A 15,532-nucleotide genomic window follows, 5' to 3' on the forward strand; every position below is an offset into this window, starting at 1 on the left:
AGCATGCCCCAATCCCACAGCAGCCCTTGGCTTGAAGTTAATGATTCATTTTACAAAATACATGGCTCAACCCGTTGATTTTTGCTAGGCTTAGGTGGCTCTGTGCACACAGAGCACTGCTGCCTAAGCCCTATGGGAACAAGAAGTATTCCTTCTTGCAAGCAGTGCAACCTCTTCCCAGTGAACAAAGCATCTACAGAGTTTTGCTGAGTAAGAGAAGAATTAACACAGGCAAGGTTTAACCCAGCGATACCCTCAAGGCCTCAGCCCCGTGAGGCATTAGCTACTCTGTTCTGTCCTCAGAAGGCTGAACGTGGAAAGTTTTCTAGATGTGGCTATCTCGTGGTAAGCGCTGGTGGCTGGAGAGCAGACCCTCAGCAGGCATCGCCTTAGCCCACTGAAGCCTAGAGAGCAGCCTCCGGTTTTGGTATTAATGCAAATTGTGCCCTAAGCTACATTTGTGCAAATACTCCATATCCCTTCAGTTGGGCAGCGGTCAGCAACTCCACTTGCATACCAGGTAAGTTGTTACAGCATACGCACAGGCCAGTATTTAACCAACTTTCCATCCATATCTATAAACTCAGTTGGTTGCAAATGTTTCCAGGATGAACAGCTTCTCTGCTGCTTTAGAAAAACAGCCACCTGGCTGGAGGGAGCTTCTAGTGATCTAACTCTGTCACTGAAGAGCGCTGAAAAATATTGTGCTTCTGAAAAACAAACCAGCAGGTTTCAGCAGAGACCCTTGGCAGCCTGCACTTCACACACAGATTGGAAGAGGCAAAACCTACATGATTTAATGGTACCTTTTCCACAGCAGGTTAAGGGAGGTGAATTCCTTGATCAAGGTTCACAGATGAGAAGAATAAGTCACTAGTGTTCGGTTAAAGTAGTGCATCACCCCACATGAAAAACATCTAAAGAGGATCAGACCATCTCCTTCCATCCATCCCGAACTAACTAGAGGTCACTCGGTACACACCAAGTTCGCAAGCTTTGTTTTTTTTAACCTTCAAACAGTACTTTGGCACATTTCAAGCTTTTTGACTGAATTAACTTCCAAAGTAAACAAGTTAGAAAGTTAAACAGCTACCCCCACATTCAAGACAGTTTCAAAGAACCACCACTAATTAGGCTTCATGAAAATTAAACGAAGCCCTCAACCTAAGTAGAAGGCAGTGCAGCTCAGTTGTTTAAGAGAAGATACCTACTTTGCTCATACAGAGGCAGATCCACCAGAAAATAAGGCCTTTAGAGTCCAGAACAGGCTGCACCAATGCAAGAGTATGCAACACCAGCCATCTCTGCGTCACGTGGCCGCATGCTCAAGACAAGTCACCTAGGTCTAAGGACTTATTTTCAGCACATGTCAGAGGAGCACAGAACGTCCTTGTGATGAAGTTGTGGTGTCCAAAGCAGCCAGACTTGATCTTTAGAGGGAGAAATGAAGTCCTCCAGCTAGGTACACTCACCCTCATCCAGTCTGTCATTCTGTTTGTCAACAGCAACACGTGCATATTATGGCAAAAGGAAAGAAAACGGGGAAGAGACAAAAACCCCTAACCCAAGGCAATAGCCAGCATTAGGGCCAAGCTTTCTCCTCCAGCCGTTACCTCTGTCATTTTCAGTAGCCTCAATTCTGTTGGAGACACGCCCGGAGCAGACAGATCCCGCACAGAGACACACAGCACAGCGCACCCTCAGACGCACAGGTGAAAAACAAAAAGGGAAGGAGAGAAGGGCAGACGTGATGGAAGAATGAGATGGCTCTTCTCCTGTTGGGGTGCCCGTAGCTGCAGGCTCTTCCAGTGCCCTACTGTCCACTGGGAGAGAGGGTGTGGGGACTTTTGGCAAGATGACGGTTACATAAAGAAGAAGCTACAGAAAAAGAGAAAAACAGAAAAGAAAAGAAAACAGAGGTTCAGAATTGAAATGAAAAAGTGAGAGAGGAAAAAAAAAGGAGGAACAATATTTTAAACAAAGGAAGCCATGAAGGGACAAGCGCACTGCGGAGGTGTCATAAACCAAGTGCACCAGAGGCCTGGATCTCTTCAAGACACCAACTGATTAGGAGAACAAGCTCAAAACCGCCACAAAAAAAGCGACCGACAGACACCAGCACAAACCTCCAGGGCCATCTCAAAGGCACAACAGGACCTGTGGGGAAACCTCGCATTTCCTCATCCCCTCCTGTCACAGCATTACAAAACGGCAACAACAAAACAAAGTCACAAAGGCCACGCGAACACCAAAGCGTTTGGGTAAAAATATATTTCCTCTCCCCACTTCGAATGTTGGCACTATTTGTGTACGTAACCTAAAGCATATAAACGAAATAACTGAGCTTATGCTATAAGGTTATTATTCAATTTGTAATTCAAAACCTGAAATATTTTAACATCAAATAAAGTGACAATGTCTAACAGATGCATACATATAATTTGCATTAACACTGTATGTAGGTTACAATTATTTTGTTACAAACATGGGTTATTTTCAAATAGCAAGGTAATAAAGTTCTACATCTATAGTTTAAGGCAATCAGGATATTAAAAATGTATACAAATACAATATTTCTACTGCTGTTCACAGCTTTATTTTCCGTTAATTAAAAAACCCTTCATATTTGTACAGTTCCATGATACACGCTGATGAGAGCGTCATGGATATCACATACTGCAAATGCAACCAGGGTCCTCGGAGAAGAGACAAATACACACTCTTCTAACATCTTAGAAGGGCAAACGGTAACTGGATTCAAATGGACACATCTGATATGATCACACACAAGAGGACATTTCCATTCTCACATGGATGCTTTCGGAGAAGCGGAATGAGAGCTACCTGGAGAAACACTGCTCGTGTTAAATAAAGACATGCTTAAAGAGAGACACAAAGCCACGAATCTCCTTCATAGGCTTTCAAGCCATCCAAAGCACACAGAGAGGGTGGCAAGTTGCAGTTTTCGGGCTGCAGAGGAGCCCCGCTCACCGCTTCTCCCCCTCCCTGGCAGCATCACACACCACAGGAGGTACAAGGTGATGCATTTAACCACCATGAGCTCAAAGGGCACCTTCCTACTTACTGCCCTCCTGCAAAGTAACTGTGCAACCCTCCAGTGAAGTTTTGGGGGAGCAAACCCTTATTCATCTCCGCCTTTTCAGCGGACTGCCTGACACACATGTGCCCACCTCGCCAGAGCAATCGGGGCCCCTCAGAGGCCTGGATTTTGGTTATTTTCCCATTCTGAGGGTTCATTCCGTGCCCTGGGAACACCATCATCCCAGAAACACATGTTTCAACGTGCTTTCTTGCTCCTTTGTATATTCTAAGATTTGAAATCCAACTCGTCAGGAACATGCAGCATTATCAGCTAGTTGTCATTGCTGTTGAATGCACGTTAAAGGCTGCAGTGCCTCTCAAGCAAGGCTTTTGCCAATGCAACTGTCTGTCCACAGTTTCACCAGCTGGCTTGCTAGCTTCAAGCATGCAGAGAAGCTGTGCAGAGTTGCTTTAGGCATTCAGCAGGAGCTGGTTGTCATGTTCCCTACGGCTTCTTTTTAACATCTCAGCAAAACCAGGTGATTGCAGAAAGTTTTGAAGTAGTTTTAACAATGCCACTTTTAAGCAAGCGGACTTAAAGACACGCTCCCCTCCCCCCCGGAAAAAAACACAACCGGTTTCACACCAGTAGTGAGGCAGAAAGGGTGAGTCTTACTACTGTACTTACATGCAAAGGTGAAACACATCCAACTAGATTTGAGTTTATCGTTTACTCCATGCAGAATCAGTGGCTACTGTGAAAAAAGGCATGAGTAAAGAGAAGAAAGAAGTGCAGCAGGAACAAGCTTAACATGGCCCAGGGGTTTAAGGAAAGAAATCATTAACATGTCCTTTTGCAAAAAACACAAAGGAGTACATTTAACTTTTGGAAGTTTACCGTTTATTCCCCGTTTCTCCAAAACAACTTGCTTTTTGCTGGAGAACGAAGCTAACCAAAAATACATTAATGCACTTGGCCACAGCTTTCTGTCAAAAAAAATGAAAAGCTCAACTCAGCTGATTTCCCCTGCCAAACATCCCTGGAAGGGCTGTTAAATGAAGCAGGACAAATAAATGTTAAAAGTTAAGTTTTCTACTTGGCACAAAATGCTGGTAGTTAAAAAGACATGCATGGAAACAGCTGAAGCAAAGCACACCGCCACAAGCATTCCGTGATGTGCTTATAACGTGACTGTAAAAACCCATGCCAAAACCCAAACTTCTTCCTTGATAACTCAACATTTTAAAGCTGGGTTTGCCAGAAACCCTAGGAACCATGTTTTTTTCCCAAACCACCCCCCTAGCAAACTTAGTTAACCTGACAAAAACTACATCATGGTTTATAAGACAGGAGGTGTGATTTTAAAAAAAAAACAACCACCCTAAACCAAAAACCAACAAGGACAAAAAAACCCTAACAAAACAAAAGAGAAAGGGCTCAACTATTTTACTTCCAGTTTATTTATCTCCAATTAATTTTTGCCATCTGTCCAAGCCATCGTATTTAGATATTCTCTTCCCAAAGCCATGTTGAAGCAGTGAGGGTTAAAAAGCAAGATGACCCAAAAGCTAACCCCCAAATGCATTTCCCAATCCAACCCTTCGGAAAAGGTGGTAATTCTGCCTTTCACCCCCACCCCGAGAGGCAAGAAATTCCATCCCAGAAACAAGCAAAGAGCTGCAGTGCATGAGACTCAGGTGGAGAGTGCTATTTTTAAGAGTGCTTTCAGGGAAGAAACAGAAGACTACCTAGCTAGGAGCAGTGGAAATGCTTGCTGTACATCAGCAGAAGAGAAAGAAATCCTGAAGTCATAGGACAAGCATGGCTCGCCACTTCTTGGGAAGGAAGGGAAAGATTCTGTCCAAAAAGCAATGGCATAGAAAATAGACATTAAACAGACTGATTTCTCACTGTGCTGGTCACAGAGCGAGGCCCGGCTTATTCTAAGTCTCCTTTGCATGTTGAAGGGACATCATCCCTGGGGCAGGAAGGCCAGTGGGGAACACAGAAGATGTATGTCCAGGCGCTCGCTCACCTTTGACATGAAATTCTGGATCCCACAGCTTGGCACGTCTGCATTTAAGTGTGTGCAGGAATCCTCCTGAAGGCTCTAAGAGGATGTTGACGGCTATGTCTTCCCCCCTGCCCAAGCATTTGATTCCCTAAAGGCTGCTAAGTCTTGCTAAGATCATGCACATTAAAACCAGGTACTGTTTTAAGCGAGGTTTCAAAGGGTATGGTCAGGCAAGTGACACACGGAAAGCAGTAATGAGAAATGGTCCTTCTCCCAGGCACCTGTGCAGCACCATTTGGTTCCCACCGCAGCATTCAACAGGTAGCTACTACACTGAACTGGAAGGGTGGCTGTAAAAATATGCCAGCACATGACAATAAATCCAAGCCAACTAGTATGATTGAGTCAGACAACAAAAACAGAAACTAAAAAATATCATGCAAATGTAATGGCATGCAAGGTCAGTTAAACTTTTGTTATCTACACCCCACCTCCCCACCTCCCTCTCCCCCAACAGTGGGACTCATTGCTCTAACACATTAGCTGTTGAAAGAACATGGGTTGGACTAAACTCCAGAGTTTAGCCACACCGGGGACCCGGCTGTGAGCCTCGTACAGCAGTAATTCCCTGAGGCTGGTTTCTGCGACCCAGGGACCCCTTCAGCACAGGGCTACGGCAGCCAGCCCTCTGAGAGCTGGGTATGCTGGCTCGGCCAGTAACGCTCACCCAAGCTGCTGAGGTCCAGCTCTGACTCAGTTCAAATTTGGGGCCAGGAATGATTTACTGCTCCTGGTTTTGATGAGAGAAATAACATGGTATCATTCCCTTGCCCCTCCAACCACCCCTGAACTTGCAGGTGCATTCAGTCCTGTACCCAATCTTTCTTTCTTCTTGTTCCCACTAGGTTATTAGATGAGTTAATAGTTATTCGTGTTAAAAAAATGGAAAAAAAAAACAAAAGAAAAAAGAAAAAAGAAAACAGATGGCAGAGACACATTACTGCAAAAGCAGGTGAATGCAGGAACATCCTTGGCTTGACAGGCTTTATGTGAAGCTTGCACTGCAAGTTAAAAAAAGAACAAAAAAACAAAAAAGTTAGCAATAATTGAACTCAGAATGGAAAAAAACCAAAAAACCCAAAATCAAAGAAAGCTGGGAGAGCCGACACCAGCAACCTGCTCTGGTAGGTGGGCATGCAGATGGATTATGGAATTTTAAAGAAATTAAACCTCAAGGCCAGGCTCTACTCCAGCCTATGACAAAAGCACAAGCAAAAAGAAAACCGAGGGGCCAGAGCTACTAAACTACCAACCACATAAGTTAGTCAAGGTTACAGTCTGTAACCAACCACAGTGGTGGTGTCGTTAAGCTTAATTTTTTCAGAACATGCATGGCTGGGGGGACACAGTTGCAGGTGTCTAGTTTGGGTGACCTGACACAGGCGCTCTCACAGAAGGCTCTGTGCTTAGCCTTTACCCAAACTCGGGTAGCTCAGATCTGGGCACTGTGATGTCTCCCAGCACTTCAGCACATCACCTTCCAGAACCCAGTCAGATCCTTCAGACATCAACAAAACCCTCTTTTTACAGGGTGTTGGGCCAGGCCCTGACATACGTGCTACAGCTCGGGTTAGAGCTGTGTGTTATAGCTCAGGGATTGCTTTGGGACTAAGATGGCCCCTGGTGGCCAGACCAGTCACACTGGACTGGAAACTATTATGTAGAAATGAAACTGGAAAAAAGGGGTTTCATCTGGTTTTCAGACATAGCTTGAAAATAAACAGAAACAGGGCCCAAACAGATGGCCCCTGCTCCTGGGGGGGATTGAGGATGAGCAAATAAAACAACAGCACGTGTTGAGGCATGCATGTGGCCATCTACCAAACAACAGGCAAGCACCAGAAGGCTATTTGCTGCTCTGATTTGGTTTTGCCAAGTCTGTTGCCAGGAACCATCTCCAGATTGTTCAGGTTTGAAGCACAGTCCGATCCCAAAATTATGGCAGGGGCTTGATAAGCATGCTCAGCCCCACGTTCAGGGAAGTACTTGAGTATGTGTCTATACTACAGTCACTCAAGTGCCTGAGGTACACACGTGCTGTCCTGAGAATAGCACATTTCTGTCGTCAGGCCAGAGCTACAACAATTTTACACATATAACGCACAAGCTATGGGAATCTGAGAAATGGATTATGAGGGGGGGAAGGTATATACAGACAAATTGTTCCTATAGGAATAATCTGGGAATCAAGAGGGCCCAGTTCTCCATCATGGAGTTAAGGCCAGTGGTAGATTTCACCCTGAGCCTTCCCTCTGGCTTGCAAAGCACAGCGGGAAGTCTCCGTTGTCCAAATGGCAAAAAAGTGATCCCACCTTGAGAAAGCAGCATTCCCATTCATTACTTTCTGGGGAGGCTACAAGAATCCTGCATGGCAAGGATTTCCTCTGGCAACTGCCCAAGAACCACCACAGTCCATGTCAGCACAGAGAAAGGTTGAAAGCCTTACCTAAATTAACTGCAGCTTTTCATTAGAGTGCAAGGAAGACCTTAAAGCCTTTAGAAAACCAAGGTGTGCTACAAGGCAGAAGCATCAGCATTTCCCTTTAAAGCCTCCATTAGTAACTCAGACACTAAAGAAAAATTGAAGCAGTTACAGCACCTGGTGTGGAGTGACACCAAAAGGACACACTAAAACACGTGCATGTTCCTCACGACTGGATTTCTGTGAATGCATCAGCAAAGCAGAAACTGTTTGTCATGGTCGCTAGAAATATCCATGTATCACACCTACAACCTTGTGGATGTGCCAGCCAACTTCACAGAAGCAGATACTAGCTAACACTGACTACGAAAAGTTACAAAACTCCCCAGACCATTATAAGTACACTGGTCTCCTACCTAAGCCATGAAAAAACTGACTGCAGATTTCTTAAAAATATTAAGCTAGCAACTCCGTTTAAGAGATAAGAAAAAGGGTCTTCAAAATTTTCTATTCTTTTTAAGAAACAGGTCACCATGTCTGAACTCTCAGACGAGGGAAGACCGGTGTTTCAGCCTATCCTATTTACAGGCATCGTCGCAGAATGGTATTTCACCGTGCTTGGTCATTAGCTGCCAACACTTATCGATTCTACAGTTCAGCATGACACTGACCCATCTCTAAGGATTTCTTTACCCGAGCAGAGCATGCAGCACAGAAGCGGTCTATGTATTTCAGTGGGTGCCAAAGGCCAGATTCTCAGTTAGCATAAAGCAGCACGGCTCCATAGGAGCTACATCAATTTACGTCAGCTGAGGAACTAGCCCTAGGCCCTCCCCACCTTCCCGGGGAAGCCAGGGGCAGAAGCAACAAATAACCAGCACCGAACCAGCAGCAGAGACAGGGGACATGCAGTGAACATCAGCGTAATTTCCCAAAGTATAAAAATACACTAGTATATATGCAATACAACAGAGTCTCATCAGCTCACGCTGTAAGACAGGTCACACCTGGCTTAGGTTCACAGGTCAGCAAGGGAGACAAAAGCGTCTGCACCATATCCCTACTAGGATTTCAGCTCTTCCAACAGTGGCAGCTTAATCGAGTAGGTTACTCTGCCAGAGTGTTAAGCAATGCACCCCTTCACTACCGGCTATTCAGAGAAGCGTGGAACTGTCATTTTTGTGTATGGGTGAAAGCAGCATTTTCCGGTGAGATTTGCTGCACTATCATCTTTACAGCTTTCCCGATGGCAGTTATCGACTAGCGCCATTATCACAGATGACCCAGAAAGGACTCGCATGAGTATCCCCTTACTAGGTATGGAAAAAGCAAATGGGAATTACGACAGGAGGCCTCAAAGCAGCCTCTGTTACAGTAACCTGTCTCACTGCCCTAAACAAGCAATACACTATGTGCAGTCTGCTGTAACTCTGCAAGGTTTGTCTGGCTTCTACGTACATATCGCATCCCAGCAGACCTTGTGTTCAGGTTTTTAAAGCACAGTGAAGTAGCCAGTATCATGTCATAAATAGGGGTCTCTTGCACTGATAGCAAGCTAAACGTCGCCATCTCCAAGTACAGGTTGCAAGGAGGACGTTCGGTCAATTTGGATCAATCTAGAGCTCAAGTTTTTCAGCCAAGCTCTGCAGTGACTTAACTCTGAGCCTAAGTCAATAGCAACATTGCTCCAGTTTCAACAGAAGCACAGTTAGGTCTAAACTAAGCACACGTGAAAATCCTGCCTCTAAATACTGACCATGAGACAAAGTCTGCCCACAGATACACTTGGTGTCTACTAAGTTTCTGGAATCTCACAGTACCGGAAGATAAAGAACTATACTCCTAGCATACAAATAGAAAATAATAGAAAACAGTGCCATTATTTTTACTAGAAGGCATGGGTTTCTTAGCTTATTACGTCAACTCAATACAGCCACAAATGCCATTTACCAAGTACGGTACCATAGCAGTTTGTTTTTTAAAAGAAAACAAAACTAAAACTGTCTTTAAAGCAAGCTTCCAAGTACTCACTTTTGGCACTAGTGTTTCCCATGTAAAACAACATGGTGGTTTTCGTTTCTAATCTACTTCTACTTACACAGATAAACTTAAGGAATGTAACTGGGGACTAGTCTTGGGTGAAAGAGAGGGCAGGTGGAGACGCCCTTAATTTTGGCTCAGGCAGATAAATCTGAGTCCAGAACATCCCAGAGATGTTCCAGAAGATGCTGGACAGATCACAGGTTAAACCTCCACCATCCGACTGCTCTCCCATACCAGTCAGACTTTGAGATAAAATTTGAAGATACTTTTCTAGAGAATAATTATCATGTCCCTGGCCCACCCTTTAGAAAAAAATATTTTATTTCATCAGGCTGATAAAAGCCCAGTTTCCAGTCTGGTAATGGGCAAAAGCAAATACAGACATGCAGCAAGAAAGAAAATACAACCTCCCAAACTGTAATGAACTCTACAAAGGAGGTGGGTGATATCCGCTTACTTTTTCTTGTCCTTGTCTTTCTTGGTTTGTTGAGAACCTGCCTGCTGAGCCTGTGACTGTAATAGCTGAGCCGCTGCCTTCTTCTTTTGAAAGTTGTTCAGCTCTTCCTCAAGTTCCTTCTTTTTATCTTCCACTTTTTTCTTCTCTTCTTGGTGAGTCCTCTTTAGATGGTCAAACTTTTCATGAAGCTGCCGGGACAGAGACAGTGAGAGTTAGACGGGAAGAGAAGAGCGTTTCACCCTGATTACTGGTAATGATGCCTGATGTGGTTCCGCTGGCACTGATGCATGACTGCATTAACAACACATCAGCCTGTCCCAAGCACACCCAACTGAGAAACACCCTGCAATTGACACACACAGATGGCAGGAATTTAAGTTGCTGTAGGAATATCACAGGTCTCTGGACACTTCCAAACCCCTGCGTTCCATCCCTCCTTGCTCTGTGCACCTAGTGGATTCTCTCCTGCTCGTGCAGAGCAAGAAAAAGTGGCCATTCAGGGCAACACTCTTCTCTGTACCTCTGTAGAAGTACATACTCCTCTGAGGCCCAGGAAACAGCTCCCTCCCCTAGCAAGACACATTTTTCTCTGTCCCACAGTAATCAGTGCTGACATACACCAAGCAAATAATGGTAGGGCACCTCTCCAGGAGTTCTCTCATGTCCCTCTACAACTCTGCTGGGTGGGACCAACTGCCCTCTGGGAAGTCCTTACCTACTTACCAAAAGCCTCCAGAAAAGCATGACTGCTGAAGGGCGGAGCTGCCTGGACCATAGCTAAAGATCCACTGCAATTCAACATTACTCTGAGTAGCAAACATATTCTCCCCTTTGGGTGTGACTGAAGAGGTGAGAGAGCAGAGGGGACTCCCACAAAAGTCTGCCTAAAACCAGGGAATACTCCTGCTCCATTTTACAGGCACAAAGAAGTGGCAGAGGACTTGCGTGAAGGGGTCGTACCACAAGTCCATGGCAAACCTGGGAATTGAGTTCCCATCGGCTTCTTGAGACTATGCACAGCAAGTGCCTTTGCAGGCTTGATGTCAGAGTCTGGATGCTCATCTTGGAAAAGCCCCAGCCTGAACCCCCACACACAGTCCTCAGAGTTAAAATATACTCACATCTTTCTCTGCTTCCTTCAGTTCTGCTTCCTTCTCCTTCACTCGCATAACAAACATCTGCCTCATTTCATCCTCCTTCTTCTGGAGCTCACCCAGGAATTCGTTCCTCTTTGCTTCATAAGTCTCTTGGAGACTGTTAAAAACACAGAGACAACAGACAGTCAGAGCCGTGTTTTAAGCACAGCCATGAGTTGCCAGCCTTTGGTGATCTTACCACGTTGTCTTGTCACCAAACATCGCCAGAGATCCGACTACAACAGAGGTGTGAACACCTCCACCGAAACCAGTCCTAGCTTGCTGGGTGGCAGCAGCGGGATGCAAATTGGCAAGGGAAAAATGAGCATACCGTTCAGGATCCTGTAAATCACTTAGGCAGGATGGCTGTCCTCAAAAATAAACAGCCACTACCTAAGCATCTGCAGCAATCCCTGATACTCACGTGGCTTGCAATCCGTATGAGTCACACCACCTCACTTCTCCCATCGTTTGTCCCGAATCCCTTCGAGGCGCGAGATTTGTGGAACAGACACGGGCCTATCAGAGTGTGAAATCTGGCTTTGTGTAGTTCATTAAGCATGACACTGACAGAGCAAAACTCATTTTCACTACTCACTGCTAATGGATTCAGATCGGGGCTTTATTTAGATAAAGCCACTCTGGGAGACCTCTCTTTCCCTGTTAGCTGTCAAGACAGGCTAAGCCTTTGCAAACAAGCAGCAGCATTTCCCCTCCAAATAACCACGTAACTTCATTCCTTTATTCCCCCTATACTTCTTGGCATTCCTTTATTTCCCCAGCACTGAGATACCGCAGCAAAGATTTAGAACACAAAATATGTTGTCCATGCACCTCTGAGATTTTCAGAGCCTCTTAGGAACTCTGGACGCCAAATTCCTATTCGTTTTATTCCTTAAATGGATTTGGATATTTCAGCCATAATGATAGTGTGGGAATGATAACTATTTCCCCCAAGATGCTTTACTGAAAATGCATTTTTTTTAAATGAAAACTCCACTGATAGCACACAGATATGTTGTATCACTGCGTGTAAGGAATACAGTAACCACTGGGCTAATGGAACATCTTAATCCCATTAAAGCCAAGCTTTTGCCTTTCCTGGCACATGGTGGGGTTTTTGGTGGCTTTTCCACTGCCTTGTTCTGTTTGGGTTTTTGGAGGTTGGGGAGCCTTGAGCTGGGAAACAGAACTTGACACATAAACCCAAATCTTGGGTTTAACACCGCTAATTGAAGGGCACTTCAGTTGCCTCCTAAAATACTCCAGACAGGATGCCTAGAGCTGCTCCTACACAGCACTGGCGACCTTAGAGGAATCACACGATTCCAGCTTCCCACATATTGCAGCAAAAATGCTGATTCAAAAAATGATAAAAATCTTTTCATGGGAGGACAGGGCAAGAGGCATCTTTGGATTCTTAACTAAATCAAGAACTAGACCACTCAGAGCAGGTAGAGATCAGGAGACTTGAATCAAAACCTCACCTAAAATTTAGTCTTGGATGTAGTCTTCTGACTGCTGACTCTGAAACTTAAATTCATAAACCCTTCTGAAACATCTGGCTAGAGCCCAGTAAAACCCTGAGGGCAGATTAGCTTTCACTGCTCAGTGGGCAAAAACTGAATCTGCAATTAGTGACACACCATACTAGGGAGCAGCAGAGCCTTACGGACTGAAACAGAAAGCTCTGCACACTGCGATCGTATCCTGTATTGCAAACAATTTCTTGCAAAGCTCATTTCCATAAACAATGCTGGGTCGCAGGCAAGCAGGAAAAGGCTGGCAGGAATGAGGCTGGCAAGGGCTTGCTGTTAACTTGTCCCAGGTTCAATGCTAATCCCAGCCTCAAGCTTAAAAATTTACCACTAACCTAATGCCAGTAGAGAATTAAGCTTGCTGAAGTGACTCGACTTCAAGAGAAGCAAAGTTCTCAGAGAAACTGGCCCAGCAACTACAGGCTGCACATGAAAAAAACCCACATACAGCCCTAAGGAATAACAGTCCAAACCAACTAGGATCCCTGCAGCTTCTCAAAGATGACAAGGGAATTGGCTTTTTAAGTATAGAAACATCTGAAACTAGATTACAAGAGTAACTTGATTCCCCAACACACCCCCACACACTGAATGATGCCTTTAAAAATAATATTCTTTTCAAGGAAACATTTTGAGAATTAACCAGAACAGCAGAGAAACCAGCCCACAAGAAACACAGGACAACAGAAGGGTCTCTGTGCAACAGGAGACCCAATTTCATGGAGCAGCTGCCTACAGGGACACCGGCATTCCCTCCTCACCCCTGGCAGCTTGGACAAGTGGTGGGGATTCTGCCAGCAAGGTGGGTCTCACAACTGTCACCAGCCTCCCTTTTTCACACCTCGCACAAGCGCCTACACAGCACCCATGGTTTCCTGGGATCTTTTGCCCTGCTTACCCCGAGATTTACAAAAGGCTCCCTGCTCGTAACTGATGTAAGCGGGCTGAAGAGCGGCGGTCCCTGTGGCTCCCAGGGCCCAGACTGGGAAGAAAGGCATGCTTTTGATCCCCGGTCTCAGAAGGCGGAACAGAAAGAACCAAACCTACTCTTTTCCTCCTTTCAGATATACATCAGCCTCCAACAGCTTGGAATCACACATTTTGTTTGTTTATTGGAGGGAGGAGGCACCCAGAGCAAACTGTTCTCAACTAGCACGTACCAGATGGAGAAATTCTGTACATTTTCATTTCCTTTCTACTTATAGCTTAGTCAAGAGAGGCCTCGTGTACAGGAAGCAATGGAAATTCTTCAGATTCCTCAAAGGGAAGGGCTGAGGCCATCTTAAGCCATTGCTCTCCAGAAAGGAAATCCAATAAAGCTTCACACTTGGGCTTAGTAACAAAACTGAGCTTGACTGATTCCAGCAGTTTCTGTGCCACAAAAGAAATGCAGCTGCATAGACTCAGCAAATCACAAATAAAACCCTGAACTGATGCAAACTCCATGTCTTAGCGCAGAACTTGCTCGGCTCACCATGGAGTGCTGTTTTCCAGAAACATGAATGCAAGGCCCCCACTCTGCCTTCTGCCCTGGAGCTCACCTGGCTCTCCCCTTTTGAGGATCAGATGAACCACATCTGCAGCAATCTGTGCAAGCCAGCCGCAGGGCTGCCGTCTTGGGGATCGGCACGCCAATTCCTGCACATGTGTTACAGGGTAAACCCATGTCGATGCACGTTTAATTCTGACTGCCCTCCCCTGGGGCAGAGGAGCGTGGGATGCTGGTAAGGCAGCGGGTGCAAATATTGAGGAAAAGTTGGGGAGGAATGGGAAACAGGAAATGAAAGGAGAAAAACACTCCTTCCCAAATTCCCACACAGCTGTTGTCCCTGCCTAATGACTTGGGCTTCAGACCAATAAAGCTGTCAGACAGCATAAACTCTGTATTTAGTGAAAAGCCAAACCTCAAGCATCAGACCACGGCACCCTCTTCACAGCACACTTTGGACCAGCTGCAAAACACTCTAGAAGGATCAACAGGAAGATTTATCCCAGCATATCCCCTTTGGTAACCAGTTATACCTCAACACATGAGTCGCCTTCATCTCACTGTGGACCCAGCCGCACTTTAAGCCCAGCAATTGTATGCAGCCCTGACTTGCAGCAGAGCAAGCTGGCTGCAAAACACAGTTGAGTCTGCAGCGAGGAAAGGGAGCACTAATGTATCACCTGACTGCCTTAAAACCTGCCCTCTGTCAAGGGCAAAAAGTGCCTGGAGGAACTTCTGAAGTGATTAACCAACTCACTATTTAACAGATTCATTCAAGTCTCCATGAAGCTCATTGTACGGCCAATAGGAAGATGAGCATAAGCTTCACATAAGACTGGACAGTTCACAAGTTTAGGGAAGAGCAATGGTGGGAAGTTGTTTTTTTTTTCCTCCTTCCAACCCCAAAATGAGATTCTCCCAGCTTGAAAAAAAATCTAGCCAGTTTTATAGGTATATAAATAGTTAACTGATGTTAACTGTTCCTAATCAGACATGCGTACAAGCACTGATTGCGTACTACCACCAACTCTCTCACCACATCTTATAAGAACATGTCCACTTCCACGATGCTGAAGACACAAAGAAACCAAGGAACAGTTGTGGTCTTCACAGTAGGCTCTGCGTTAGAGCAGCCTCTCGCCCACATAGAGCAATGGACAGTTGCAAGCACGGACAGCAAAATCAGTTTGAGAAGTCCAGTGAGGAACTGCTCTCTATGCTGAGTGACAGGAAGAGCATTTAGAAAGAACCCTTTTGACTTTGTTCAGTACTGGCTGACAGATAACAGGTAAGAGAGAGACTGAAAGGCAACGCCTTATGAGTGAGGCCC

The 15,532-nt window shown here is 45.3% G+C and overlaps 1 protein-coding gene across 7 annotated transcripts in view; it reads right to left on the reverse strand.

The window, feature by feature from the left end:
* Positions 1 to 1,847: 1,847 nt before the first annotated feature.
* Positions 1,848 to 15,532, reverse strand: part of SEPTIN11 (septin 11) — a 67,147-nt gene continuing 53,462 nt past the window's right edge. For 5 of the 7 annotated variants that reach the window (XM_064450679.1, XM_064450678.1, XM_064450676.1 and 2 more), the window contains 3 exons: positions 11,161 to 11,293; positions 10,040 to 10,227; positions 6,125 to 7,779 (listed from right to left, as the gene is read on the reverse strand). In XM_064450679.1, the coding sequence (XP_064306749.1) occupies positions 7,746 to 7,779; positions 10,040 to 10,227; positions 11,161 to 11,293 (355 nt within the window). In that variant the 3' untranslated portion in view covers positions 6,125 to 7,745. The other 2 variants (XM_064450675.1, XM_064450673.1) reach the window with 2 other exon arrangements.

The sequence above is a fragment of the Phalacrocorax carbo genome, chromosome 4 (genome assembly GCF_963921805.1).
Source record: "Phalacrocorax carbo chromosome 4, bPhaCar2.1, whole genome shotgun sequence".
Lineage (NCBI taxonomy): Eukaryota > Metazoa > Chordata > Aves > Suliformes > Phalacrocoracidae > Phalacrocorax > Phalacrocorax carbo.